The following is a 27,810-nucleotide window of genomic DNA, read 5'->3' as shown; positions in this document are numbered from 1 at the left end:
TTTACGAATAGCAGTAAAAGGTAGAATTAAAAGAAAATAGAAAGAGGGCGGATGAAACTGACTCAAACTAAACGGAGTTGGCGTAATTTGGCAGCACTGACTTAACGAAACGCCACTTTTATTGTAACTGACAGTTCAGCAGAATAGCTAACCTCCAACTACGAGCGAATATTCCTAACGAATAAAATACTTCTGCTGGTGAAAGTCCGTAAATTTTTTATAAAAACACCTAATTAAATTGTGTTGAATATTTGGTGCGTATTTTAAAAATGTGTATGAAAATACCACGCTTACAAGTAATCTTGTGTGCGTATTTGCACAATACAATTAAGTGAATTAAATTGATGTATTGGCTTTAGAACGAGGTGGCGTGGAGAAAATGGTGCAATATAATGGCGGTTTGACAGAGAAGAAAGTTGAAGTAGTTTATGGCGCAAAACCGGGGTTTGGGAAATAAATGCAATGAAGTATTTACAAAAGTCAGTTGATCTAGTTTTCAATGAGTGGCGGACCGTGAGTTCCGGATTTAGACCAAGAATAGGCCAAGCAGAGCAGAATAGTTAATAAATGGGTTGAACGCGGAGGCGGAGAAAGGGGGATTTAGTACAGTCGCCGTGATGAGAATAGGCAGCAGTGCGCGTATTTTTTGATGGTATCAGGGATCACGTCCGCTAAAAGCTACCAGACTTGACGCAATATTGTGAAATTTTTATACTTTTTATACTCAGAAATATTTAAAAAAATATGCATAGAATTCAGAAAAATAAATGAATTGAAATTTTAAAATATACATATGTACTTTTGAAGTAATTTTATGTATTCGGAGTGAGGCGCAATTTTATGGATGGGCAGCATTTTAATAGATACCTCTTTTTACCCCTTCCACCGTCAGAAATATTTGTATAAGCAACTCTACTATATGCGCCTATAGTAACTTAAATTTTGTTAAAAAAAAGTATAAAACGAAAATTTATATTAATGCCTTAGATTAAATATTCACGTATGTTTTGTGATATATTCAAATTTTAATTGCAGTTCGCGAAATAGTAAACAATGGCTACAAAATCAAAACGCGCCGGAACTGCCACACCCCAGCCGCAGCCTGGTGGCACCTCAACGCCAGTAATTAGCGGAAGTAATCGCTCTGCTAGCCCATTGAGTCCAACGCGACATTCGCGTCTTCAAGAAAAGGCTGAGTTGCAAAATCTAAACGATCGTTTGGCCTGCTACATCGATCGTGTACGCAATTTGGAAACTGAAAATGCGCGTTTGTCCATCGAGGTTCAAACTACGCGTGATACTGTAACTCGTGAGGCTACTAACATCAAGTCCATGTACGAAAATGAGTTGAGCGATGCGAGACGTTTGCTGGATGAAACTGCACGCGAAAAGGCCAAATTAGAGATTGATACCAAGCGTCTGTGGGAGGAAAATGAGGAGTTGAAAGCAAAATTGGATAAGAAAACTAAAGATTGCTCATTCGCCGAAGGTAAGTGAAAATCGCACATTTACCCAACTACTTGCTTAAAGCCGCTTTTCAAAATGAATGCATGGACCGCTAAATATGAATTTTTTGAATTTTCACACTTAATTATTTAGGTAATGCTCGTATGTACGAGTCACGCGCTGCTGATTTGAGCAATAAATATAATGCCGCCAATGCTGATCGTAAAAAGGCTGTGGATGAATTAAATGAAGCACTTAAAGAGCTAGAGCGGTTGCGCAAACAATTGGACGAAGCGCGCAAACTACTGGAGGATGAAACATTGGCACGCGTTGACTTGGAGAATAACATACAAAGCTTACGCGAAGAATTGACATTTAAAGATCAGATTCACATACAGGAAATGAATGAAACGCGCTCGCGCCGTCAAGTGGAAATAAGTGAAATCGATGGACGTTTGACCGAACAATACGAAGCCAAATTACAACAATCTTTGCAAGAATTGCGTGACCAATATGAAGGTCAAATGCGTGCCAATCGTGATGAGATCGAATTGTTGTACGAACAAAAGATTAAGAACTTGCAGTCGGCAGCTAATCGTAATTCGAATGCTGCCGCGAATGCAATCGAAGAACTGCGAACTACACGTACACGCATTGATGGGCTCAATGCACGCATTGGCGAACTAGAGTCGACAAACAACGCATTGACCGCACGCATACGTGAGCTGGAGCAGTTTTTGGATCGTGAACGTGCACGTCATAGCGCGGATATTGCGAATTTGGACGCGGAATTGCAGCGCTTACGCGACGAAATGGCACAACAGTTGCAGGAATACCAAGACTTAATGGATATCAAGGTAAGCATAGGGTTTTGTTTTTTCATATTTCGACATTTAGCAGACTTTTTTATTATCTTAGGTTTCGTTGGACTTGGAAATCGCGGCCTATGACAAATTGCTGTGCGGTGAGGAGTCACGTCTAAATATCACACCACATACGTCCACTGCTTCAGGGTCTTTTAGTCAAAGTTTACGCGGCACACGCGCCACACCAATACGTAAAACACCATCACGTGGCGCTTCTTCAGTGCCGCTAAAACGAAAACGCACCGTTGTCGATGAGTCGGAGGATCTGAGTCAATCGGAATACTTTGTCACTGGCAGCGCCAAGGGCGACATTGAAATTTCCGAAGTTAGTTCGGAGGGCAAATTCGTAAAATTGCACAACAAAGGAAACAAGGAGGTACAAATCGGCGGTTGGCAATTGATACGCACTGCTGGCGGCAATGAAACATCCTTTAAATTCCATCGCTCTGTTAAAATTGATGCAGGCGCGGTGGTGACTGTCTGGTCTTCCGATGCTGGTGCTACACACGAGCCACCATCTAACATAGTGATGAAGACACAAAAGTGGTTTGTTGGTGACAATATGAAGACATCGCTTTTCAATGGAGACGGCGAAGAAGTAGCTGGCTCGGAACGTGTTAAACGTACAATTGTAACTCATTCGTCGCGTCATCGCTCCTATGGCGGTCGGTTAGGCGTATCCACGGTGGATGGTGCTGGGAATGAAGAACTTTACCACCAACAAGGCGATCCACAGCAAGGCGATGAGAAATGTCGTCTGATGTAAACGTGTAGGTTGAGGAGAAATTCAACACTAAATGTTAAATCACTACAAAGGATTACTATAGTTTTCATAATCTTTAATTGTAATATCGTAAATTGAAAGCAAACTATGGTTTTAAGCAATGCTTCAAAAGAGTGTAGACCAAGAAACGTCAAACAATCACCACGATAACGGCAACAACCTCACTATCACCCAACATACCAACTACTAATACTTACTTACATACATATACCTAAATACATTCGGGCTGCATACATACCGTATTACCTTACAAATGACATCGCAGATTTTGTTCGTTATCGCTTAAAATTTTTTCTCTACTTGCCATTTGTTTAGAACTTACATACATATAGTTTAGTTTCTGATATAATTCCTATCATACCTATTTTAATATTATATTTTATGCGACTGTTAACAACAAAATGGGTTTTAGTTCAATTGAGCTAATTAAAACTCATTTTTATATTTAAATTACATTTAAACATTGTAGTATTCATCTAAAAGTTCTAACTAACAAAATAAGAGTAAAACGCCTACAATACAATCAAAAGCGTAAAGAAAAAAAAAACTTGCTGAGTAAAGAAACAAATTTTTAGCAATCGAGAACAAAAATGGGGTTTAACGGTCGCAAATGTTTGGAATGAATCATACGATTATCAAAGAGTACAAGGAAAGCGTTTGCGCTTTCCTGCCATAATTAACAGTATACATTTAGTTTTTTTCTTGCTTAAACATGTACAAATTTATGGTTTCAGTTTCTGGAAGTTTAGAACTTTGAGGTACAAATAAAAATAGACACAAAAAGACTCGAAAAATTCGTATATTTCTTGTGGCAAATAAAAAAACAAAGTTGGAAAGAGACAGAAACAACATAATAATAATAATAATAAGACTTAATTTGGAAATATTTAAAAAGGCATTTTAAGGTTGAAATGGAATTAATGTAATAATTTGGTTATTTAAATATTACAATTTAATGGAGCCTGATATATGTAGCTGAAAAGGTTAAGTTGGAGCAATACATTTTTTTTAACATTTTAGTCCTTATCTTATTGTTAAAATTCTTTTCTGCAGTCGAAGATCCAAAGAGTGAGCAGCTCTCATGAGAGTGATCAACGTAAAGGTCAACCGCCTCAGCTCCTTTTAAACTTTGCTATAAATATCACCCCCCATTGACATTGATTCGAAAAGTAATACTTTGACGCATATCGACGGCGGAAAAATTGAGTACTTTTAATCGGACCGGCATATCAAACATGAATAAGCATTCACCGTTCGCGCAGCGACGGACTGTGTCGAACAAATGTCAAAATGTAACTACTCTGTATTTTCTTTTATTAGGCAAACCAATTTTTTTAAATTAAAGTTAAAATAAAATTTAGAGTTACGTACATAAAAGACTACATTTGAAACTCTTGCTCACTAATATATATATATACATAAATGTCGTTCACTTCTATATCAACCAAACTACCGATTTCCGAAGATGTACAAATAAAAGACGTGATCGAACGCCCATAAAAAGTGAAGAAAACGGTTTGCACTTTCATTTCGAAAGTTTTACACGATTTTGGCTATTTTCAAACAGTTAAATATTTTGTTGTTTCACAGACAACTTTTATACTAAATATTACGTCTATGTTTTAGAATTAATCGAACATAATTTAATTGTATTCAATTTAAATAAATTTATTTGCCTTTATGGCCATTCACTACTTATGTAAATGAGTTCGACTTGTATTTTTAATGATAAATTTATACAAATTTTTTAACGAATAAATTTCTGTTTTTCTTTGTGTTCGCAAAAAGTTCTGAATAAATATTTTAAAGAGAAAATATAAAAGTTGTGGTTCTGAGTTACGAATATTTGGGTTTAGTATAGTACAATAATTGTACAAGTGTCACATTAAAGCTAGAACTCCATATGAATCGCTGAATAAAGCGTTCCAGACGCTGAAAGTCTGTGCCTGAAATGCTTGGTGTGGTGTTCCAGCTTATTACCGCTTGTTTGTGAAAGGATGGTTAGGTGAGTGAGCTTGACGGGGTATGTGAAAGGGTCGTGCCGAGTGCCTTCACGTGCTGGACAAATGTTTTGTGTCAGTTGTTGTTGTTGTAGCAGAATAAATATTCCCCATACATGCACGGGAAATACTGCTGGAGTGACAATACAATCTGGTAACGTAGAACAGATTGTCGTGGAAATGATTTTTGTATCGGCCGCAAAGTTTTGTTCATTTGTGGACATTGAGGTTATGTCACGGAGAATTATGGGAGTGCATAACCTATAGAAATTGTGCGAATCTACTATTGAAATGGCAAAAATTTTGCATCCAGAGCAACGGACATTGACAGCTATAATACATGCTGAAGCCAACAAGCGCAAAGGTAATAAACCTGTCAATAACCACTCTTATAATTACAGGAAAACGGAAAGTAGGAAGAGTAATTCTACTACTAAAATTTGTTCCCAGAACTACTACAGGATGTCTTCCCGTGCTCCCAGAATACCATTTACATTGTAAAGCATGCGTGAAGCATAAAATATTCAGAACCAAGTACTTTTGCTACTCCACTACTACCGAGTCACCCCAGCAAACGCTGTGATCTTTTCGAAAAATAAAAAAATGAAGGTCTAATTGCATTATGGACATTGGAGCAGATTAATGTTTTATTATTCTTTAGTCACTCACGTTCATCTTCTAAGTGTCATTAGATTTGAAAGCACCACCCCAAAGTTAGATTGAAGTGGTTGTCCTGCGGGACACACTCAGGCTCTTGGCACATTGTGATGCCGTGTAGGGAGCTTGCTCCTATATCTCCTATAACCAGTGTGTTCTTTTCAAGAATTTTAGAATATATGTACCTAATTTTTGCAGAACGGAGGTCTTCCAATTCATTAAAAAATTGTCTACCTAGAGTGCTAAACCTACGTCTGGATAGAGCAGGACAATCCTCCTCCTCATCTAGACAACTTCTATATGTCAGTGTTTGCACACCCATCCTTTGGGCGTGCCTACCTATTAGGCACTGCTACGTGATGACTGAAATTAGTATGCTAAGACTCTGCTTATTTTGGCTTAGCAGAGATTCTGTGCGTTTAGCATTGAGTCGAGGACAATAGTCGGGCGATTTTGCAGGTGGCTTCATTACGCCATCTTTCGGACGCTGATCTTACGATTTCTTCAAGGATAAGTAGCTCACATGCTTGTAAGGGAATAACCCTCCATGAGGTCACATCCCAACGTGGTTCTCAAGCTGTCAGCAAAGCTGTAAATCATTGAATTTCACTATGATAAGTTTAATATTTAAGAAAAAGTCAGTGCCTTGCCTTACATAATTTTCAATTACTTTATTAGTTTGCGTTTCGCCGCTTTTGTTTCTTTACAACAGCAAGGGCTCAGTAGTGATGAAATGTTAGAAATAAAATTAACTATATGCACATACATACAGATACATACATACATATATCAACTTTTTTTAAGGATTCGGAAAAATATATTTTGTCACACCGTATAAAAATTATCTATTCAGAGAGTTCAACATCATTTTCGAAAATGGAAATTCTGTCATAAATTTGAAAACTAAATTTAAAAATAGCCATATTTTTGAATAACAAAATTAACGCAAACATATAAATATCTATACAATTAAAAATCTAATGGATTTAAATTAAAAAGTTATTAAATGAAAGTAAAAACAATAGTTACATTAGAAAAACTGATGTGCAACATTTTTGAAGAGCAGTGGTGCAAAATATACCACAGTATTGAAAACAGCTGAGTGATGTTAGTAAGTGTCGTTTTATTTCTATATCAATTGAAAACAATCATCAATCAATATATTGATATGTCGAAGAATTCAGATACTCAACCTAGATGATAGCAGTGGTACAAATACAAAACGCAAATGTAATTTGTTTTTGCAATTTGGTGGATTGAATGCCATAATCTCAATCCCAATGCATAGCACGAAAATATCAGTAAAACACTCTTCTTCTTCTTATATTCTGACAGGCACCCTCGGTGTATGTTTGACAGGCAGTCAATTATGTGATGGGATGATTGCTTGGATTTTCTGCTTGAGCGTATTGGCAGGGTTGGTATACCAAATTAGACTTTTTATGGTAACATTAAAAACCATAGAATGCCCACAAAAAAAAAAAAATAATAATATCTTTGACTTGAAAAACTCACAAAAACAAATATTTTGTATATTGGGTTGGCAACTAAGTAATTGCGGATTTTTTTTTAGAAAATTAAGAACAATTTTTTCATGGAACTAAATAACTTTATTCTTTAATGTATTGCCCATTTTTTGAACATAGCCAAGTTGTTGTAAGCGATTTTCAATGCATGTATGTGATACATGAAGCTTCTTCGCAAACTCACGTGTTGTACTGTGACGATCCGAATCGATTATTGCTTTGATTAGGGCGTCATCAACTTCAACTGGACTGCCGTTCTTTTAAGGCTTCGTCACCATAAGCAGCACATAACTTTTTATGAGCTTGAAATGCGGTTTTCCCTTTGCGGAAATAAAAAAAGCAAAATATGACGTAAATGTTCCTTTTGATTTTCCATTTTTCAACGAACGCCAACGAAAACTACGCAACCGATCAAATTTTTTACTGATTGACAGCCGAATTACCAATTACCAAATAACAAAATGTGTTTTACATTTGTACTACGTCTGCAAACCTAAAAACTCAATTGTAGCCATCTATGAGTGAAATCCGCAATTACTTAGTTGCTAACCCAATATTTAATAATGATTCTTTATTGAGAGATATTTGGATTTTTACGTAATTTTTTGGACTTTTTGGTACAGCTTTATATGCACGTTAATCATTTTTTATGCAGCCATATTACATAGAAGAGCGTTTTGGAATCAGGTGATTTCACCTGTGGATATTTTTCGACAACCAGCTGAGAATGTTTTTACTTATAAATCTGTACAATGGTCGAATGTACACAAACAACCAAAACAACAACAAAAAAAAAAACAGACCTGTTTGACATTCAAACCACCTCAAAATCACTTTATATGAATTCGCCTTGTATTTAACCTTCTTTGGAGATGGCGTTTATGTAGGTCCGTTACTTTTGCTTCTTTATTTTGCCACCCAGCTGTTCAAACGAGTGCGTCATAATATCAATGTGTTGTGTGAAGTGCATTGGGAGCGGTGCGTTTTAAATTATAAATTGGAACCATTAAATTATGTTTGTAAATCTTATCAAAATAAGCTACAGAATTTTTCTATTATTTCTATTATCTATTTTTCCTTTAAAGTGTTCACCACATTTGCTTAGGCCACTTAAAGTGCTCCAGTATTTACTGGTAATTAGAGAAACCGGAAAATTGTTTTATTTGCTTATGAATACCTCGTTGAATTGCCCAATGTGTCTATTTCTATGAAACAAATACTTTAATAAGAAAATTAAGCCGAAAATTATATAAATTATGAAAGTGCTTACCTAGTAAAAATCTGGTATCGCTTTTAATTTCCTTTTATATACTGATTTTGTTGATGGCCATAATACAGAAATGTTGAAACAAAGTTTAAAAAAAACCTAATTACACTTCCATTCCATATATTCTTTTATACTTGTCTCTTTTTAATCTAACAAATTAAAATGTATGCAATGCTTTTTATTTATATTTAAATATCGCATAAAAGCTTTACAACTCGCCAATACAATGTTTGCCATTGGGTTTGTTCGGTTAATTTTTCAGAAAATATTTAGTTGTGTTCGATAACAAAATTTGCCATCAATCCAAATCAAGAGCCAATTTCTCTCAATGAGCAGAACAAGCAAAAAGGTTAACGAACGTAGGACTTGCCAATAGTTGCCAAAACCAGTATAAGAGATATCAGCCAGAGAACGTTAAATATAGAGAATTCTCACGAGCTACGAATAGTGTGAATTGTCAAAAATGAAGTCTAACCGCCGCCGGGGTGTGGTGAAACTTTTAACAGAGATGTTTTACGGCGATTTCTCCTTTAGCATATTGGCCCTGCACAGTTTTTGGCCTCTGTAGGAAATCAAATTGACGAATAGCCGACGGCATTTTGCAAAGTATTTGCTTGTGCATTTTTATGTTCCCTTGATAAACGAAAATTTATTCAATTTGTATTTTCAGACAAAGGTGATGAAGAAAAAATGATTGAATATTTATTATATGCGCCAACATTTCAAATCAAAGTAACTTTAATAATTTGATTTAATTTAAAAAAAAATACATTATAAAACGACCTCTCACATTTTGGTATGTGCGTTTTAGTAAATTTAAAACTAAACAAATTTGATGAAAATTTTTACTAATAATTTGAGTCGAAATTAATTCATAGCATACAAGTGTTTTGGTATATCGACATATGTATTTACATTTGAATATGCATTTATTTGTTCCTTTGGCAAACCAAATTTTTTTCAATTTACATTTTTTTACAGGGAATAATAATATACATACATTTGTATGTATGCATTTTGTAGATAGTATGAAACTTTAAAATAAATAAAGGAAAACTTCAATGAAACGTATTTGCATATATGGGACAACTAAGTTCAATTGCATCTTTATTAAATATAGTGTTGCACGCATATGTGTGCACTGAAGCAACATGACCTACCTCACGAGCATCGCTTTATATTTCATGTAAATAACCTAATGATCAAATTCCTGCCTCACAAATGCTAAAACAAATTTCTTTTGAATATTCATGTACATATTTGTATGTGCGTATGTACACTTGGTGCCCATATCCCTTCAAACAAATCAAAAAATTCTGTATACAAAACGCTTTATTACCAGGCACACAGGAAGATGTCATATGCAAATACAGTCGAACTTCTCTACAGTGAACTTCCATATAATGAAGCTCTCCTTATAATGAACTGGTTTCGAAGACACTGCTTTTTCGTTCTACTTTCGGTGTATTTTTGTCTCCTTATAATGAATTTCTATATAGTGAAGTTTTCTATATAATGAACAAATTTTACAACTGGAAATTCAAGCGTCCTAAGTTTTTGTCTCCATATAGTGAATTTTTTCAAAAGTTTTCTGTTGCAAAAAATTACAGTTAGATGTGGAAATTAAAACAGAAAGAGCTGAGCTATTACAGTTTTATTCAGTGATTGAAGTTAAAATGATGCATCGAAGCAGCATTTCGCTTGAAAAAAAGTTATTAATGATTAACAAAGTTAATGAAGGAAAGAAAAAAAAAAGATATTGCCAATGAATTCGGAGTTCTTCCCAGCACTTTATCAAATATTTTAAAAAATAAGGAAGTGATTTTAAAAAATGCGGAGGATTTGGCAGTAAATACCAAACGCAAAAGACTTCGACCTTGCCATTTTGAGGATATTGTCGAAGCAATGCTGAAATGGTTACTCGTTGCACGTGGTAAGAATCTCCCTTTATCTGGACCATTATTGAAGCAAAAGGCCAAAGATTTTGCGGAAGCACTTGGACACCACGAATTTGAGGCAAGTACAGGTTGGTTAGACAAGTTCAAAAGTCGGCATGGCGTTATTCAAAAGACATTATGTGGGGAAAGTGCTGACACCAACATAGAAAACCGTGATGAATGGGTGACGAACGTCTTACCGAAATTAATTGAAAATTACAACATTAACGACATTTTTAATGCCGACGAGACTGCTTTGTTTTTCAAATGCTTGCCAACTAAAACACTGGCATTCAAAAATGAAAAATGCTTTGGTGGGAAGCAATATGACTGGATCAGAAAAGCTAAAATTGCTGGTAATCGGAAAGGCCAAAAATCCGAGGTACTTCAAGGGAATAAAATCTTTAGGTGTCGATTATGAGTTTAACAAAAAAGCATGGATGACCAGTGAGATTTTTACGAAATGGATTGTAAAACTCGACAAAAAATTTTGTGATCAAAACAGAAAGGTGTTGTTTTTTGTTGATAACTGCACTGCCCACCCTAAAGATGTAAGAGACAAGTTGAGAAACATTCATCTCGCTTATTTTCCTCCCAACATGACTTCGTTACTGCAACCAATGGACCAAGGCATTATCTACAACATGAAACAACATTACAGAAAACGAATTTTAACGAATATATTGACTCAAGTGGATGAGGGAAATTCTGTTATGGCCATAGACTTGCTGCAAGCAGTTCGAAATCTTAGCAATATATGGAATGTCTATGTTAAACCAGAAACAGTTGCCAACTGTTTTAAAAAGGCTGGATTTTCAAAAGATGTTATGCAGATTCCATTTGAGCATTGGGATGAAGAGGACCTTCTTTTAATATCGGATTAGGCCGCTTTACAGTCTTCATTTAAAAAAGTAGCAAATATCGAAGCATCGTTTGATGACTACGTAAATGTTGATAATGGTGTGCAGACTTGGGACAAACCATCCGAAGAAGATATTCTCAACAACATTTTTGAAAGTCGCGGAGTTCCAGCTGAACCTGGTAAGCATTTATCTTTTTATAGTCAAACAAAAATTTAATATGTAAATATTATTTCAGATAACGATGAACACGATTTGACCGTTGAAGAATTGGCAGAAACTGAGGAGGCATTACCTACGTTGATACAAGCTGCTTCATCCATTAGCGTAATTAGAGCCTTTGTGGAAATGAGGAGTGACGTGCCGATTAATGTTTTCAACTCTCTACATGATTTGGAAGCTTTTATTGAAAATGAAAAATGGAAGACTGTAATTCAAACCAAACTCACTGATTATTTTAAATAAAATTACATAAAAAATCAATGTTTCTTTATAATGAAGTTTCTATATAGTGAAGTGATTTTCAGGTCCCGTGCGAATTCACTATATGGAAGTTCGACTCTATAAATATGTACATATGTGAATTGAATTCAAGCAAAACAATGCTTATTAATATACACATATGCATGTGCATACAACCGCACACACAGGGCACTTACTTTATTCGTTCAAAGCTAAAATTCTATGCCTAGCGACTACAAGAACAAAATGCAGTCATAGACGCAGGCGTAGCGGCCATCATTCTAGTTGCCATAGCGCTGAACAGCTTCAACTATTGTACTGTGCAACAAAAACTCATCATCAAAAATTCATTGATAAATTCGAGCTCATAGTTCTAAGAGCAAGTACTTTCATTCATAAAACGAGCCGCCCATATGCCAATTTTCTCGACAATTCGAAAATAGTCAATATTGGAATATTTCGCGTAGAATTATTTGCCAATATTTGATAAATCTTCAATTTTTGTCAAGTCGAGTGCCCGCGGCATCGTACATATGTATGCATCAATATATGTATGTAAATATGTCTTTCAAATGCTCGACAGCCGCAGCTGCTGCGCGTCAAGTGCGCGCATGAGCACAGTAAGTTGCAGAAGAAAACAAGCAGCTTAAAAAAAAAATATGATTCGAATATTTTAATGCTAAGAGAAAATTTGGAAACAATTATAACAAAAATAAAAACATAGCATAAAAACATCATGTTTTAACTTGACTTCACCAAAATTTCAAAAAAAAAAATTAATAATTGCAAAAGTTATCGCTGTTTGTGTGAAGCCCGTTTCTCCAGAAGTCCCTTGCGGTGAACATCACAAGTCCTTGCAGATTCATCTAAAACCAATCGGATGAGAAAAATTATTTTTATTGATAGATAATCTCGAGCCGGATCGAAGCTTTTTTTTTTCAAAATGAACAAAATGGCGGCCTCAGAAAATTTTTTCCAGATTTTAGAAAAAAAAACCAACAGTTAATTGTTAAAAAAAATCGAAATTTTTGAAAAAAAAAAAAATCCTTCGATCAGGCACAAGTTTTTTATGTTTTTCAAAACCTGTATAAATTTTATTGAAATCTACGTAGCGGTTTTTAAGTTACAGTGTTCACCAGTTTGAAAAACCAGTTTTGAGAAAAACGCATTTAAAGTTTTGCTATCGGCTCCGGAGCGGCCGAGCGCCCTTTGTTAATTGTTGAATAACTTGAAAAGTATTTGTCAGATTCACTTCAAATTTTTACACAATATTTTTAAAACATCATACTTTAAGAAAATGCAAAAAAAAAAAATCGATTTTTTGAAAATTCTGACTACCCCTAACCCCTTAACGTTCTCTGTATCAGCTAAGATATCAAGAGATATTCGCAGCAAATGCTTCCTGAATTGGAACTCGGTACATACTTAGTTTATGCCTATTAATAATGCAACATTTTTTGTTTCACACGTTTCGACTTAGCTATCAAACCCAAATATTAAGGAAATTTTATTTGCAATTAATTTATGCCTATTAAAGTATATTTTCCATTTTCTTGGCGTTTTAATTTTCATACAACGCTAATTCTAGCGCTTAAAGTAGAAGTTGGCAACTACAAGCAAGCCTTTCTTAACACAAAAAAAATTGCAGAAGTAGGACAGCTGCTAATTTCGGTTGGCATATGCTTAAGAACCAGCTGTTCGAAGCACAGAAAGAAAATTTTTGGCAAGTTTATTTTATTTTCAGTTTTAATAAAACAAAATGAGTGCATCATTAAAGAAAAAACAGTGAAATATTACAGAGTATAGTATTTGTACGTAAATTTGAAGTATGTATGTATGTATGTATGTACATTATTACACTTGTGTTTCTATTTAAAGTAAGAATCACCTGCTGAAGAAACTAAATGGAATTGAGTTGGCAATTAGAGAAGGTGGGTTCAGCTTCCTTTTGATTCTTTATAAACAGTGTTTTATTAACTAAATATCTACTCAAGCGCTATTTAGCACTACTGAGTCGATTACATTGTTTTTGTGGTTTGATGGCCACGAAGAATGCGGTTTTCGGGACGTTGGTGACAGATTTGATGTGACCATCGCTACAGTTTCTGGAATAGTTTATCGGATAACGATGTTTTTCAGCGCTTTGAGATCGCAATACGTACAGCGGTTGAATGATAAGAAAAGCCTGTAGAACAGAATAACGAGAAACTCTTGAAACAATAAATAGAAGAGAAAGCTGCAATATGTAGAGATATCCAAAGACGCCAAAGGCTTTAAAATATTAATAATTTCATAGACTTTTGTTTACGAACATGACTATTCTTGCAAATGGTACAATTCACAATTTTTTACGCACAGTTAATTTTAAATGAATGAATTTTTTAATTCATATATTTAACTATTAAAGCTGGTAATATCATAAACTAATTTTGGCACAAATTTAAAAATTTCATTTCACTTTTAATTTGTCCAACAAATGGCGCCAATTATTTTTAAATGCCAAAACATGACGTATTCATACAAGGTGATGCCAGCAAGCAGCTGATATTTTTTTCTCGATTTGGTGGTTTACTTGCAAATTTCGACTAGTTTTCGTTGCTTTACTTTCTCGGTTTCACGCTCTCTTTGTACGTGAAATTCTACTCATCGACAATCTGTTGTCGACAATCAGCTGTAAAAAGATATGAAACGCGTCTCTTATCTTTTACAGCCATGTGTTTTGTCATTCGACAAGAATTGACAGCGCCCAGTAACGTGGCGAACAGTCCCTGATCCAAGGCACTTCAATAAGATACATGATGCAAAGAATAATGAGATGGCGCCCATCGTGGTCCCGTTACTTTGCGCTCACCGAATTTGACAACTAGTTACGTGATTTTAGCTCCAGTATGGCCAGATTACCATTTTCGTAACTTGATTTAGCATTTTTTTTTGTTATTTTTATTATTTTTTGTCTCGGAGTTTTAGTTCTTTCTTCATGACATTTTTCTAGCTGTTCTAATTAAAATGTCATGTTTATAATTTTGTAAAATATACATTTTTTAATAATTATTTAAATAATTCACTCAGTTTTATTTAGCTTTACTTTTTTTTAACATCTGGTGGCATTGCCCGCGATTGCCGGTGTTGTTCGTGTTCTTCTGCTTTCGGCAGTCAAATCTCTCTCTCGCTACTGCAGAGTTGCCTAGCTTTGGATATAAAAACGCACTAAATGCCCATTTAAAGAAAATAAATCACGAAATTTTTATTGTGTTACTTAAAGAACTTTGTATGCGTGATAAATTGTCTGTAGAATGTGCGTTTTTTTTAAATAAATGTGTTATGCTTATGTACAATTTAATTTATGAGTTTTTTTTGTTAAGCGAAATTCTTTTGTTAAGGAAACGACTTTTTTGCTATATTTGAAGTTATGTAACTAGATAAGGTACTCTTTTTGTAAAAATGTCAGTATGGTTTCTTTAGTATTTTCTGGTATTTTGTTGGTTATTTTTACTATGAATACACCTCTTGATGCTCTATGTCTCACTAAGGATTGATGACCGGAAGAAACGATTACACCTCTATGGTTTCAATTCGCATTCAATAAATTCAAAGGCTTTTTAAAATGTGTAAAAAGGTTTTCAATCTTAAGAAGAGTTGAGAGAGGGGCATTTAATATTTTTGCATAGCCTTAAATGGAGCCAAAAATTAAATTTGCACTTTCAAATTATCAAATTTTATAAGAGTAAAACACTTTTCATTAGCACTAAAATCTTCTCAGAGTGGCCTTTTTTAAACTTCTTTTGTATAATAATACAGTTTTTTTTCAACTTAAGTCTCGGTAGCCTTAAATTAAAAACAAAAAGAAACAAACACCAAACTTAAAAATTGTCGCATTTTCGGTATAAAAAAGCACTAAATTTATTGCGAAGAGCAAATGGTTGGCAATACTGCACAACTCTGCAAACGTGACGTCACGTACGCTCTGATGGGCGCAATCTTCTTTCTATCATTCTTGAATAAGATAGCAGCATTAGCGCAAGAACAATAATTTCAAGTACTTTGTTGTTGCTTGAACTCTCTAGATAACAGAGTAAATGGTCAACAAAATTTGACAGTTAAGAGAACATATAAAATCTCAAAACCAGTCAAATCAGCTGCTCCACTGCTGCTACTCTGTTGGTGTGCTCTGGATTGGTTAATTAGCGCCAGTTCTACACAATAAGGTTTCAGAATATAATTTGTGCTCATGTTGAGCACAACTGTAGTTACAAGTACAGTCTGTGTAAATAGGTATAAATAAATATTGTTTTTTTTTTATCTTCATTGTTTTCTTTGTTTTTCAACTCGGAGGTGATTTGAGTGATTGTGATTCAATTTGGAAGTAGTAAAGTTTTAAGTCAGGATTTGTGTGTTAGGAACCTACCAGAATTTGCATTGCCGTTTTTGTAGCATTTTTATTATCAAAAAGTACGTACATAAATACTTATCTAAAATATATACAAGTATGAGTGCATTAATAGCATTGAAATACCTTCTTTTTATTAAAAAATTGACTTTAAACAATTTAAATAAAGTTCACTTAGCACGCTGCGACAATTGCAATTGTTTTTAAATGCCCAAGTGGCGACATAGATTTGGTGAAGTGAATTAAATTTATTCTTAAGTTTATATGTGTATATGCAAACACCATGTGTGGATATGTATGTGTGTTATTTCGCTAAAATTTGCTTGATTTTGACTTTCCATATCGAAAAAGGTCAATTACCTTGGCGATGTTTGCTCTACGAATATACTCGTCAAATTATACATATGTACACAGACACTCGGATATATGCATATGAATATAACCCTGCAGTCAAACTTACTAGTTCTGCAGTACTTTACTATCATACTAGTTGGCTTTGCAGCTGAAATAGTTCGTAACACAGTCGTCACATTTCTCCTTTACAACTTCGACAATATTAAAAGTGAACATAGTCACTGAGCCGAAAATAGGTCCCGTCCGACCTCCCAAAGAAATTCACGTTCGTATAATATCGGCAAATGTGAAACGATGCATGATAAAATGACAAACTTTATGCCAACTTTACATTGGTAGCTTTGACAGCTGTTGAAAAATAACAATTAGAAAAACTAGCATTGCTGTCTGGTAAACTTTTGAATAAAAAAAGTATACCCCAATTTGGAAATCAGCAGTTTTGAACGAGGTGAAAAAGTAAATAAAAATTAATATAATTACTAGAGCCCCCGATTTATTTGTAAATTTGCAACAGTCCGGGCGAATGAGCAACGCACTTTTTGAAAGTTTTATAAATTCTTCATACGCAGTGCAAACATCGAAATGCTGACAAATAAAATTGACAATTTTTGTTCGGCTGCTCAAATTATTCAGATGCTCGAAAATTTGGAACAAACATTTGAGCAGTTGAGCAACAGACGAGATAGTGCTGGCTACCCGGCTATATAGAGCTCCAATACATACACATATTGCTATTTAAAAATAGAGCAGAAATAAAAATTACAAAAATAGATACATTTTTGTTTTGCACAGCTCTAATTGGTAATTTTGCAACTGGTACATTTCGAGTCACTCTCGAACTAGTATGACTTTTCCTTCAAATACCTTCATTCAAAATTGAATGATTGCTGAGTAGTAGTTTGGTTTATCACCGCAGTGTAATCTCTTATATACATTCATACACCGATTTGCGTATGTATGCGTGATATTAAGAATGTTTTGTTTGCATTCGAAACAGTGCGAATAAGTACTTACATACATAAATTTATACATATGTATAACATTTTTTTAGTTATCTTTCATTGACTAAAGGCAGTCTATCCGCCTCCAACCACTTGTGGCTGACTTGTTCGGGTTTCATTATTGCTTTGCATTGGCCGGGGCCGGTTATTCACTGCAGTTTGAAAATTTGTATCTGCTTTGGAAGAGAGCGCTAATGTATATGTGTTTGTATGTTTATATTTATATAGTCAGAAAAAGCTTAAGAGTTTTGTGTTCATATGAGGTTGGAGAATTAAGAGTAGCGGGAACAGTGCTCTCTTTTGATTTACGAAAAGTATTCAGAAATCTCTTTAGTGGCGTATAAGCACGTGATTAAACGCACACTGGGGCAAAAGTTGATTTTTTTGTCATAAATTCGAAAAATGTAGATTGCTCTCTAGTAAAAGGTGAGGCATCTGTTTTCTGACTTGCTTTCTTTTTAAGATTAAGTTGAACGTTATACCGGCAGCTCTCCATTTGGGCATTCTGTACATGTGCTCCAGCCATCTGATTCGTTGACTTTTTATAAAGGGTATTGCGTTTCCATTTTGAATCAGTGCACCGAATTCATGTTTGTATCCGATATGTTCCGTCACCTCGACGAAAGGGACCATATATTTTTCGCAGTATCTTTCTTTTAAGCCTCAGTATTTGGTCCCTGTCTGTTGTTTTAAGTACCCATACTTCGCCGCTGTATGGTAGTATGGGTTATATATTACCATCTTTTGAGCTTATCGAGACTTGAATAATTTTATGTGTGCAAAGAATGCCTTATTTGCCGCACTTACTCGCTCATTTATTGCCACGGGAGTGTCAGAATTACTGCTGATAAAGAAACCTAAGTATTTAAATTTGTCAACCTTCTGAATGCATTCACCATCGAAGGTGGAAGGTTTATTTCTTTTAATTAAGCAAAAACCAATGCAAAATTTTAAACCGTGTTTTTATGGCATTCTTAAAAGGAAACTAGTCATTGGCCCAACTTTTTTACATTGATGTGTCGTCATTTATGGATTTAAATGATGCATTTTCTAAGCAGTTTCAATATGTCGAATAAAAAACGACGCCGAACATGATGTATTCCAAGGATGATAGGCTACCAGGTTTGCTATTTAGCTATGTATGGTGTAAAAGAAAATTGTGAGGGGAACTTGGGATTCGGCAGCCGAATTTTGCACGCTCTTTTCACATGTATTGACACACTCGTCCAATAAGTCGCTGTTCAGATGGCAACGAAGTATTGTAATTGATTGATTTTGTATCGTATATCAGTAACACAATCTGAATTTTTTGTAAACAAACAGTTTCGTGACGCAGGTGACGACAGCGCATCAGCTGACTCTGTCAAATTCGCTCAGAGCCGAATAGTGGTCTGTTACGTAGCACTTTTCTAAACATCTTTTTAACGTGAGTATTCACACACTTATTTTTTTGACATGACCCCGGTTACGTCAGCCAATCAGCTTATGCTTTCAAAGCCGGCTATATGTCTGATATTGGAAACACCTTCTGTTTTTTTTTTTTACTATGGATATGTTCCACGGTAGTCGCGTTTACACAATCACTAAGACCCTATTGGACTACCACAGGTTTTTGATGTTTCCAAAGTAATTTGAGTTGAGTGTCTGTTAAGCTGTACAGTTAAATAACCTTTTAGACATTGTAAAAATGTGCGTGAGTGTTAATATTTGTTTTTTATCTTCTCAGTAATTTAAGATGAGGCTAGTGATCTTAGATTCAGCGGACTCAGTTGGTGTTTGGGCCGCCAAATATGTAATGAAACGCATACAGGATTTTAAACCCGGTCCTAATAAGTGAGTATATTCTAAAATATTAAGTAAATTACAAAGTGAATTAAGTGACTAGAAAGTGACTGCAGAAAAAAAAAACACTTCGTTGCTTTATATTATTGTTATTATGACATTCTCGTAATTTACAATTAAATATTATAAATTAGAACTTAGTCTATTCACAAATTTGTTTTGATTTGATTGTCATAGACTATAATTTCCAAAATTATTAATACGAAGTTCATCTAAGACGAGCTTACGTAAATAAATGGCCATATTTTTTCCGCTTTTTTGTCTTGTGTTTATATTCATTCCATATCTACAATATAATCAAATTATCTGTGGCTGGAGAGAAATTGAAGCAATATTTTTAACAGATTAAAAACTGCACTGTGCGTTCGTTACTTATCGAAGGTCAAACTTTTTGCCGCCAGTTTCGCACACTCGGTTTGGTTGCGACTGTCACTCTCTTATTTTTCCCAAAGGTGCATTGAAATCAAAAACGATTCGTTATTCACGAACTATCTGCAATGTAAACTCGCCCTTATATATACCTCTCAGTGCTCTTTTTATTCGATAATCAATAAATTACTTAATTATATTTTCTATTTTAGATACTTTGTTCTGGGTCTACCGACTGGCAGCACGCCACTTGGCATGTACAAGAAACTTATCGAATTCCATAAAGCCGGAAAAGTGTCTTTTGAATATGTGAAGACTTTCAATATGGACGAATATGTGGGTACGTATAACATGATTCCTATTGATGCTATGTAATAGGAAACGCCTAGGCTAACTAGGTGAAAACCTCAAATCCTTTCCCCAAACCCAATTTCTCAACTTGCTGTTATTCGGCCAATAATCAAAAAATGTTTTTTTGGTTTAATTCTGTTAAATATTTAAATAATTTAGTAGTGAATTCATGGCAAAGTTTAAGGACAAAATTAGGAGAAACGCATTTTTATCCATTAATTTAATTTTTGAAGTGAAACTTCTTAGGCGTCGATGGTCGAGCGGGAATGGAGAGTAAAATTTCAAGGCCATGCAACGTTTTGGGCATTTTCGTTCCGTGAGAGAGAAAAAAGATATAACGTAGAGGAAAAGGAGCGAGAGAGCTATACCTTATATATATCTTAGATACACTTTAGGCTAATATTTAAATTGTGTAAAAACACAGTCTGAATTAGGTTTTTAATTTTATTTATTGACGTGATAACGTCTTATAATTCGATTTAGCCGATTGCACGCACGAAAAAATGTGGCGTTATCTTGCTCAATCGTCGTTATCTTGCTCATGCGTCGTTATGCGCATATGTATATAAATTCACATATTTGTATTTGCATATGCCTTCTTCCTGTGTGCATGGTAATGAACCATTTCTCTGTTGAGATTAGGACGATGATAGGAAAAGTAGGAAATGAAAGGGGGGTGTTGTTGACTTATTAACGTCTGATGCACAATCGAAATTGAACATATCTTTCATGGATTTGATAAATGTTTCGTTATTTTTCACGTTTGTGTAAATGTAACTTGATCATTTCCATTGCGATTCCATTTACCTCCTTCTCTATATCCATACAAAATATTTATCAAACTAATAAAATTAAAATTTTGTTTTGAAAATTGCAACCATTACATCAGTATTTTCTTATGACGTTGTCACGTTAAACTATCGTCAGTAAACCGACTTTACAGACAACCTCTTTTTTAACACACTTTTATTAGGTCGGGTTGTATGTATGTATGTATGTATGTATGTATGTAACGGAATCTTTGAGCTTAATTTTCACTGGCTTCTAAAAATCTGATCGACTTGGAATTTTGCACACCTATCAAGGACCGATGACAATGCAATAATTTGATAAAAGTTTTCCATTATCCTTATTAGGATTGCCAGGATTAATATTTTCTTTTTTTACCTGTGGGCAAAAAGTAAGGTGAATTTGGTTGTAAAATGAAAAATCTTTATTTATTCTTGTAAATCAATTTCATCCCCTTCAAAACAATGCCCTCTCGATGAAATACACTTATGCCAACGATTTTTCCAATCCCCGAAACATGCCAAATAGTCCATTTCCGGTATAGCCATCAGCACCTTCTTCGATTCAGCTTTTATCTCCTCAATCGACTCGAAACGCGTTCCCCGGAGTGGTCTCTTGAGTTTTGGGAATAGCCAGAAGTCACACGGAGCCAAATCAGGCGAATACGGTGGTTGCGGAACGATATGCGTGGAATTTTGGGCGAAATGGTCACGAAGAACGAGTGCAGTGTGAGATGGTGCATTATCGTGATGCAAAAACCAAGAGTTGTTGGCCCATAATTCTGGTCTTTTTAGACGAATTGCTTCACGTACACGACGCATAACGCTCAAATAATATTCCTTATTAACAGTTTGGGCAGGTAGAAGGAATTCATAGTGCACCACACCACGAAAATCGAAAAAAACTGGCCAATGGAGTGGGGTAGCCGTTTCTCAGGCTCCCTCCACGAAATAAGTTCTTCATCCCGATTACTTCTTTATCACGGCCGATAACTGCATAGCTTTAGACTCACAGTCGATAAGAAAGGAATTAAATATAACACGAATATATCGAATCATTAATTCACTGACTGCAATGATAACAATAATTTTCATTCATAATAAAAAATAGTTAAAAAAAAAAAACTAAAAAACACGCGTTTTTGCTAATCGAACTAAAAAGTAGAAAATAAAAAATACAATAGTTTAAAAAAACTAAAAAACACGCTTTTATTGCCAATCGAACTAAAAAGTATAAAATAAATTTTAATGACAAAGAGACCCATAATGAAGTAATAGCAAATCGAACGATCAGTCATAGTCAACTACCTCAGAAAGAATTAAAACAAAAATTAAGATACAAATAGAGTAATTCAAATTAGAGTTAAAATCGTGTGATGCATTTTGCTTCACTTTCATAACCTTCTGTACATAGGTAGTTGCCAATAGAATGATTGTAATATTTACTATATCAAGCATCCCACGCTTTTAACTCTAATTTGAATTACTCTATTTGTATCTTAATTTTTGTTATAATTCTGTTCTGAGGTAGTTGACTATGACTGATCGTTCGATTTGCTATTACTTCATTATGGGTCTCTTTGTCATTAAAATTTATTTTATACTTTTTAGTTCGATTGGCAATAAAAGCGTGTTTTTTAGTTTTTTTATTTATTATTTATTTAGTCTATAAATACAAGCTTCTTACAGTCTAATTGCAGCGCTAAGTAGAACAACTACCGAACATGATTTTAGGTATAAAATAGAATATAAAGTAATTAAAAATACACTTTTCGGTGAAGAAAAATTTAGAGGTTTGTGGTTTTCGTGAAATTAGAAATACCTATATAAATTAATTCAAAAAAAAAAAAAAAAATGCATAGAAGTGCCAAAAACTTCACAGCCAAAGAGAAGGTAGCTCTTGTGGACTTAGTTGAGGAGCACAAAAGGAAGCTCAATACTTTTATTGTGGTATCCCTTGCGTTTTGTACGATATGTCATTTGTTGTTGTTGTTGTTATAGTAGTTCATCAAGCGCTGTCTTGATTTGTAGCCACCGATCGTCATCGTTTATCTCATGTAACGGTAGGAAACATGAGGTTTCGACGGGTTGGGTCCAAAGGAAAGGGGTATTAGGGGAATGGTTAGTTCTGTGCAGGCTACCTTCACATGCCGGACATATATTGCGTATGTCGGGGTCGATTCTAGATAGGTAGGACTTTAACTGCTACGACATGTCAGTCGCACGCAGTGGACACATCCTGGCGGGCTTAGTATGCATAAAAGAGTGGGGAGAAAATTAAAATGTGCTTAAAATGCTGATACATTTTAACACGAAGTTGAGAAACTGGCCCTCATTTAAACTTCAAATTATCTCAACTTCACTTATACTTAAATAAATACTTTATATTGCTTATACCTTAATAAATTCTATACTATTTTTCTAAGGCATTCCTCGCGATCATCCCGAAAGCTATCACTACTTCATGTGGCATCATTTCTTTAAACATATCAATATCGATCCGAAGAATGTGCATATTTTGGATGGTAACGCGCAGGATTTATTTGCCGAATGCCAGCAATTCGAGGGGATGATTAAGGAAGCGGGAGGCATTGAACTATTCGTTGGCGGTATTGGACCTGACGGACATATCGCCTTCAATGAACCGGGCAGTTCGTTAGTGTCACGCACACGCGTGAAAACATTGGCACAGGATACATTGGAGGCGAATGCACGTTTCTTCGACAACGATATAAGTAAAGTGCCCAAGCAGGCATTGACAGTGGGTGTGGGTACGGTGATGGATGCGAAAGAGGTGATGATATTGATCACGGGCACACATAAAGCGTTCGCTTTGTACAAAGCGATAGAGGAGGGCGTAAATCATATGTGGACTGTAAGTGCCTTTCAGCAGCATCCCAACACACTGATGCTTTGTGATGAGGATGCTACTTTGGAGTTGCGTGTCAAGACGGTGAAATATTTTAAGGTAACGAAATGTAATTGCATCTATTTTTGTTCAGTTACTTTATGTTAATTTTTATTTAAATTTGAAATTATGTATTTCCATATGCTGGTGTTGTAGAATGAATCCCCGTCACTGATCTCAGCCATTTTTAGTGCTTAATTTAACACGAGTGCAAATCCTATTCCTATGTATTATATTTGAGAAATCTTAGAAGATGGAAAATTTCTTGGTGATGGCGCTATTTCTAGACCTATTGGTGTTTGGTAATACTAGAAATGAAATGGCATGTTTTTATTTAAGGAATTGTATGAATTGTAAAATATACAGTTGGTGGTAAATTATATATCGGGTGTTTTTTTAGCTGCATGAGAACTATCGATATCGATAACTATGATTTGACGGCTGAGAACGGCAAACTGTGTTGACATTTTTGTAATCCAATAAGGTTTTGCAAGTCATCATGGATCGCTTAACGCCAAACCAACGCTTTCGAATTGTGGAAATGTAAAATAAAAAAAGGAAAATAATTCTGTTCGCGAAGTTCATAAAGTACTTTGTTCCCTTTACGGTGCTGACGGCATCATCGGTCCTTATTTCTTTCAAAATGAGGAAAGAGCTGCCGTTACGGCGAATGACGATCGCAATCGAGCCATGCTGACTGAATTTTTGTTTCCAAAAATTAATCAGCTAAACAGCGACGACATTTGGTTCCAACAAGACGGCGCAACTTGACAAACGGTGCGCTTTACAATCGACTTATAGGGTTAGGGGTAGCCAGAGGCCCGAAAAAATGATGATTTTCAATAATTTTTTTTGCTGTCAATTCGTTTATTTTACAAAAATAAAAACATAGCATTAATACATCATGTTTCGACTTGACTTTAGCAAAATTTAAAAAAAAGTTATAATTAATAATTATAAAAGTTATCGCTGTTTGTGTCGAGCCCGTTTCTCTAGAAGTCCCTTGCGGTGATCACCACAAGCCCTTCGAGATTCATCTAAAATCAATCGGATAAGAGGAATTAGTTTTATTAATAGATAATAATTATTATAATAGATAATCGAAGCTTTTTTTTTCTAAATTAACAATATGGCGGCCTCAGGAAATATTTTTCCGATTTTCGAGAAAAAAACCGACAATTAATTGTTTAAAAAAAAAATACCCTCACCCTTTATTGTAATATTCCAGTCAAAAACTGGACTGATCGAGTGGACCATGTAACTCGTAGCCGCGGCGGACATATGCCGGTTATCATATTGAAAAAATAAATTCCATGGAATTATCTACCAGATTATAATAAAAAAATGCATGCGAACAATACTTCTGTTTTGTATTATCATTTTAAGTTCCCAAGCTCTTAAAAAACACCCGATATATACAATTATTTCTAAAATTATTATTAAAACTCCTTTATTGCTTTGTACAAATTAGTAAATTTTTCCGAAATTGAAAATAACAATTAGTTGCTTGGCGTTTAGGCTCTTTGTTCCGATTTTTTTTTTTTACTTTTTGTCAAATATTTGCCATTTTTACTTATATTTGCGATTTATATATATTTTCGAAACCCCAGGGCATACTCAGAGATGTACATGAAAAAATGATTGGAGAAGAAGCTGATGCAAACGAATAATGAATTGACCGAATTTATAACGAAAATTATGTGCACTGGTCTAAAGCGTACGTATTTTTTAAAACCTTAGCATTTTTTTCCTGCTCTTTGCTGGTTCTATAACTGCCTAAGTGGTTTTAATCTAATCCAATAAAGCTCGTCAGTCATTTCTTTTGTTTTCTGCTAACTGATTTTAATTAGAACCACCAAGTGAAGTGAAGTCTTCTTCTGTTTGATTATTCGAACCCATTGCACAGCCGTACACAAGGCGAATTCATACAAGAGGGTGGCACTAGAGCAGGAACAATATTTACATGTATTTTGTTTTTGCAATATAGTATTTTTAATGCCAAAGTTGATATCAGCATACAAACAGACAAAGCAACTGCAAAGAAATAGGTCACTTGATATTTAAAAGCCCAAATCGCAAGAAAAAATAACTAATCAACTACTCTACAGATATCACCAGATCATAGTGATCTATTTTTTGTTGTTTTGTTTGTCTGTTTACATTTTGACTGAAATCTTGGAATTCAAACCACTAAATGGAAAAGAAAAAAAGAAAAAAAACATGTATGTAGATTTTTTTTTTGTATACTGCTATCAACTTCTTTGGAATCAACTTTATCTTAAATCTTTAATTTTAAAATTTACTCACTTTTTCTCATTTTTCGAATGGTTACCGGAGGGCCCAGCCAAAAAGTATTTAACAAATGTGTCAAACAGTGCTCTCAAAGGAAATATCTGTAATGTGAAAAACTATATGTAAAAACACTTGTAACACATTTTAATTCTTTTTGAAAGAGACCCGCACTGAGTCCAATGGGAATAGAATACAGAAGATAGCGCCTTCCGAAAACCGTTACTTTATTTTTCGCGATTTTGACAACGTGTCTGATGCCGCAGCGAATGCGGAAGGCGCAATTTTGTATTTCTTCATTCTTGCCTTACGTCCAGCCCAAGGCACTTGAACAGGTAGTAGCAGTAGAGGAAAAAAAACGCAGTTTATTTTGGTTTTGTTTTTGATCCCTAGTACTCGTATATATATCATAATCTATAAACATAAATTGACAGTTTAGAGCAATTTAAATATAATTTGGCAATTTAGGGACAAAAAATGGAAAAAAACCGAAGCACTTGCTTTACTGCTAATGTCTATTCAATTTGCCTCGCTTTAGCAGTAAAAATTTCGCCAAGCAATACATGGATTAGTTATAGATTTGAACACTGCCTACCACTTCCCGTGCCAGCATTGGACAAATTTGGCACGTACATAATTTGGCGAGCGCCACTGGGAGCATGAAACATCAAATGATTTTTTATCTCTTGGCAGGCAATGGAAGATCTCCGAGGGCACTTTTACCATGAAAAAACTTGTTATAAAAACCATCTGCCATTCGAAGTGACATAAAACTACAGGTTCTGCCATTTGTTAAATTCAATAGAGAGGGCGCTTCGATTTTGACGATTTCAATTCATTTTTTCCATTATTTTGATGCCACGATAGGTTTTAAGGCCAGTATTGCTGTAGCAATTTGTTATCACTTCCGGAAGCTTTGACAAAACTTTACCAAAGAAATTCCGGTTAATTTGTATTCTTCTCTTTGGTTGGCGCGATAACCGCTTAAGCGATTTTGGTGGAGTTTAACAAAGCGCGCCAGCCGTTTCTTTCTCGTGCTAACAGGCACTAGTTGGACACACAAAGTGAAGCCAAGTCCTTACCTTTCCAACGCAGAGGGGCCTTCCTCTTAAATTAGACCCTGAACAATTGTTGACACCAATTTTTTATTTCTTTCTTTTTGCTATTAAAATGTATGAAGTTTTATATTGAAAAAATATCTATAATTAGACGTTTTCATCTTATTTCTTACAGGGCCTGATGGAAGTGCATTGCAAATTGGTGGAAGGTGTCGAATAAATTACAAGGTTTCGATTTTATTTTGTATGTACTTTGGATACAATTCAACCCAGGGAATTAAAATTTAGTTAGTATGAAATTAATGTTCATATTGCATTTTTTGTAATAAAAAAAAGAAAAAGTAATAATTTTGTAAGACAAGAATATAATTTAATAACAAACAAATTAACATGCAGCATCCATTTTAGTAAGCCTGGAGATGGCTAATTTGGCACTAAAGCACTTAGAACTAAGAAACTCATAACGAATGGTTGAAGTGCTAAATAATACAGCTCGAGTTATGTTTCTTGAGCAACGATGATACTCATTTCTGCATAGTTGGGTCGATATATGAACTGAAAAATTTGTTGTATTTGGAAAAGAAAATAAATCCAACTCAGATACATCAAAGGCAAATCAATCCACAATGAAGCTAAGCCGTCGATAGAAATATGGCTA

General features: G+C 34.7%; 2 protein-coding genes and 1 long non-coding RNA gene across 9 annotated transcripts; 2 read left to right on the top strand and 1 right to left on the bottom strand.

Annotated features, from left to right (window-relative positions):
• The first annotated feature begins 121 nt into the window (after positions 1-121).
• LOC128864567 (lamin Dm0) lies at positions 122-4,379 on the top strand. Its single transcript, XM_054104293.1, has 4 exons — positions 122-254; positions 1,036-1,489; positions 1,600-2,303; positions 2,365-4,379. The coding sequence occupies exons 2-4, from the start codon at positions 1,054-1,056 to the stop codon at positions 3,076-3,078; spliced, it is 1,854 nt and encodes a 617-aa protein (XP_053960268.1). The 5' UTR covers positions 122-254; positions 1,036-1,053; the 3' UTR covers positions 3,079-4,379.
• A 2,382-nt stretch (positions 4,380-6,761) lies between these two features.
• On the top strand, positions 6,762-27,531 carry LOC128863540 (glucosamine-6-phosphate isomerase). 7 transcript variants are annotated; one of them, XM_054102753.1, is made up of 6 exons: positions 6,762-6,864; positions 19,274-19,380; positions 19,971-20,098; positions 23,324-23,865; positions 25,416-25,522; positions 27,328-27,531. In XM_054102753.1, exons 2-5 carry the CDS (start codon positions 19,283-19,285, stop codon positions 25,473-25,475), a joined length of 828 nt encoding a protein of 275 aa, XP_053958728.1. In that variant the 5' UTR covers positions 6,762-6,864; positions 19,274-19,282; the 3' UTR covers positions 25,476-25,522; positions 27,328-27,531. The 7 variants fall into 7 exon arrangements, 6 of the variants coding, with proteins under 6 accessions (XP_053958728.1, XP_053958729.1, XP_053958730.1 ...); XM_054102754.1 differs by lacking the exon at positions 6,762-6,864 and adding an exon at positions 13,503-13,616; XM_054102755.1 differs by lacking the exon at positions 6,762-6,864 and adding an exon at positions 13,710-13,736.
• Positions 6,800-8,889, bottom strand: LOC128863541 (uncharacterized). Its single transcript, XR_008454613.1, has 3 exons — positions 8,550-8,889; positions 6,947-8,484; positions 6,800-6,882 (listed from the first exon to the last, which is right to left on the bottom strand). It is a non-coding gene; the product is annotated as an uncharacterized LOC128863541 (long non-coding RNA).
• Positions 27,532-27,810: the final 279 nt, after the last annotated feature.

This window comes from Anastrepha ludens, chromosome 5 (genome assembly GCF_028408465.1).
Source record: "Anastrepha ludens isolate Willacy chromosome 5, idAnaLude1.1, whole genome shotgun sequence".
In the NCBI taxonomy this organism is placed as follows: domain Eukaryota; kingdom Metazoa; phylum Arthropoda; class Insecta; order Diptera; family Tephritidae; genus Anastrepha; species Anastrepha ludens.
The sequence above is the reverse complement of the archived record's forward strand: the minus strand, read 5'-3'. Positions and strand labels throughout refer to the sequence as shown.

Coding starts and splice junctions, on each gene's coding strand:
- LOC128864567 (XM_054104293.1), top strand. CDS start 1,054: ATGGCTACAAAATCAAAACGCGCCGGAACTGCCACACCCCAGCCGCAG. Junction 1,490..1,599: donor AGATTGCTCATTCGCCGAAG/GTAAGTGAAAAT, acceptor TTAATTATTTAG/GTAATGCTCGTATGTACGAG. Junction 2,304..2,364: donor AAGACTTAATGGATATCAAG/GTAAGCATAGGG, acceptor TTATTATCTTAG/GTTTCGTTGGACTTGGAAAT.
- LOC128863540 (XM_054102753.1), top strand. CDS start 19,283: ATGAGGCTAGTGATCTTAGATTCAGCGGACTCAGTTGGTGTTTGGGCC. Junction 19,381..19,970: donor TTTAAACCCGGTCCTAATAA/GTGAGTATATTC, acceptor TTTCTATTTTAG/ATACTTTGTTCTGGGTCTAC. Junction 23,866..25,415: donor AGACGGTGAAATATTTTAAG/GTAACGAAATGT, acceptor TCGAAACCCCAG/GGCATACTCAGAGATGTACA.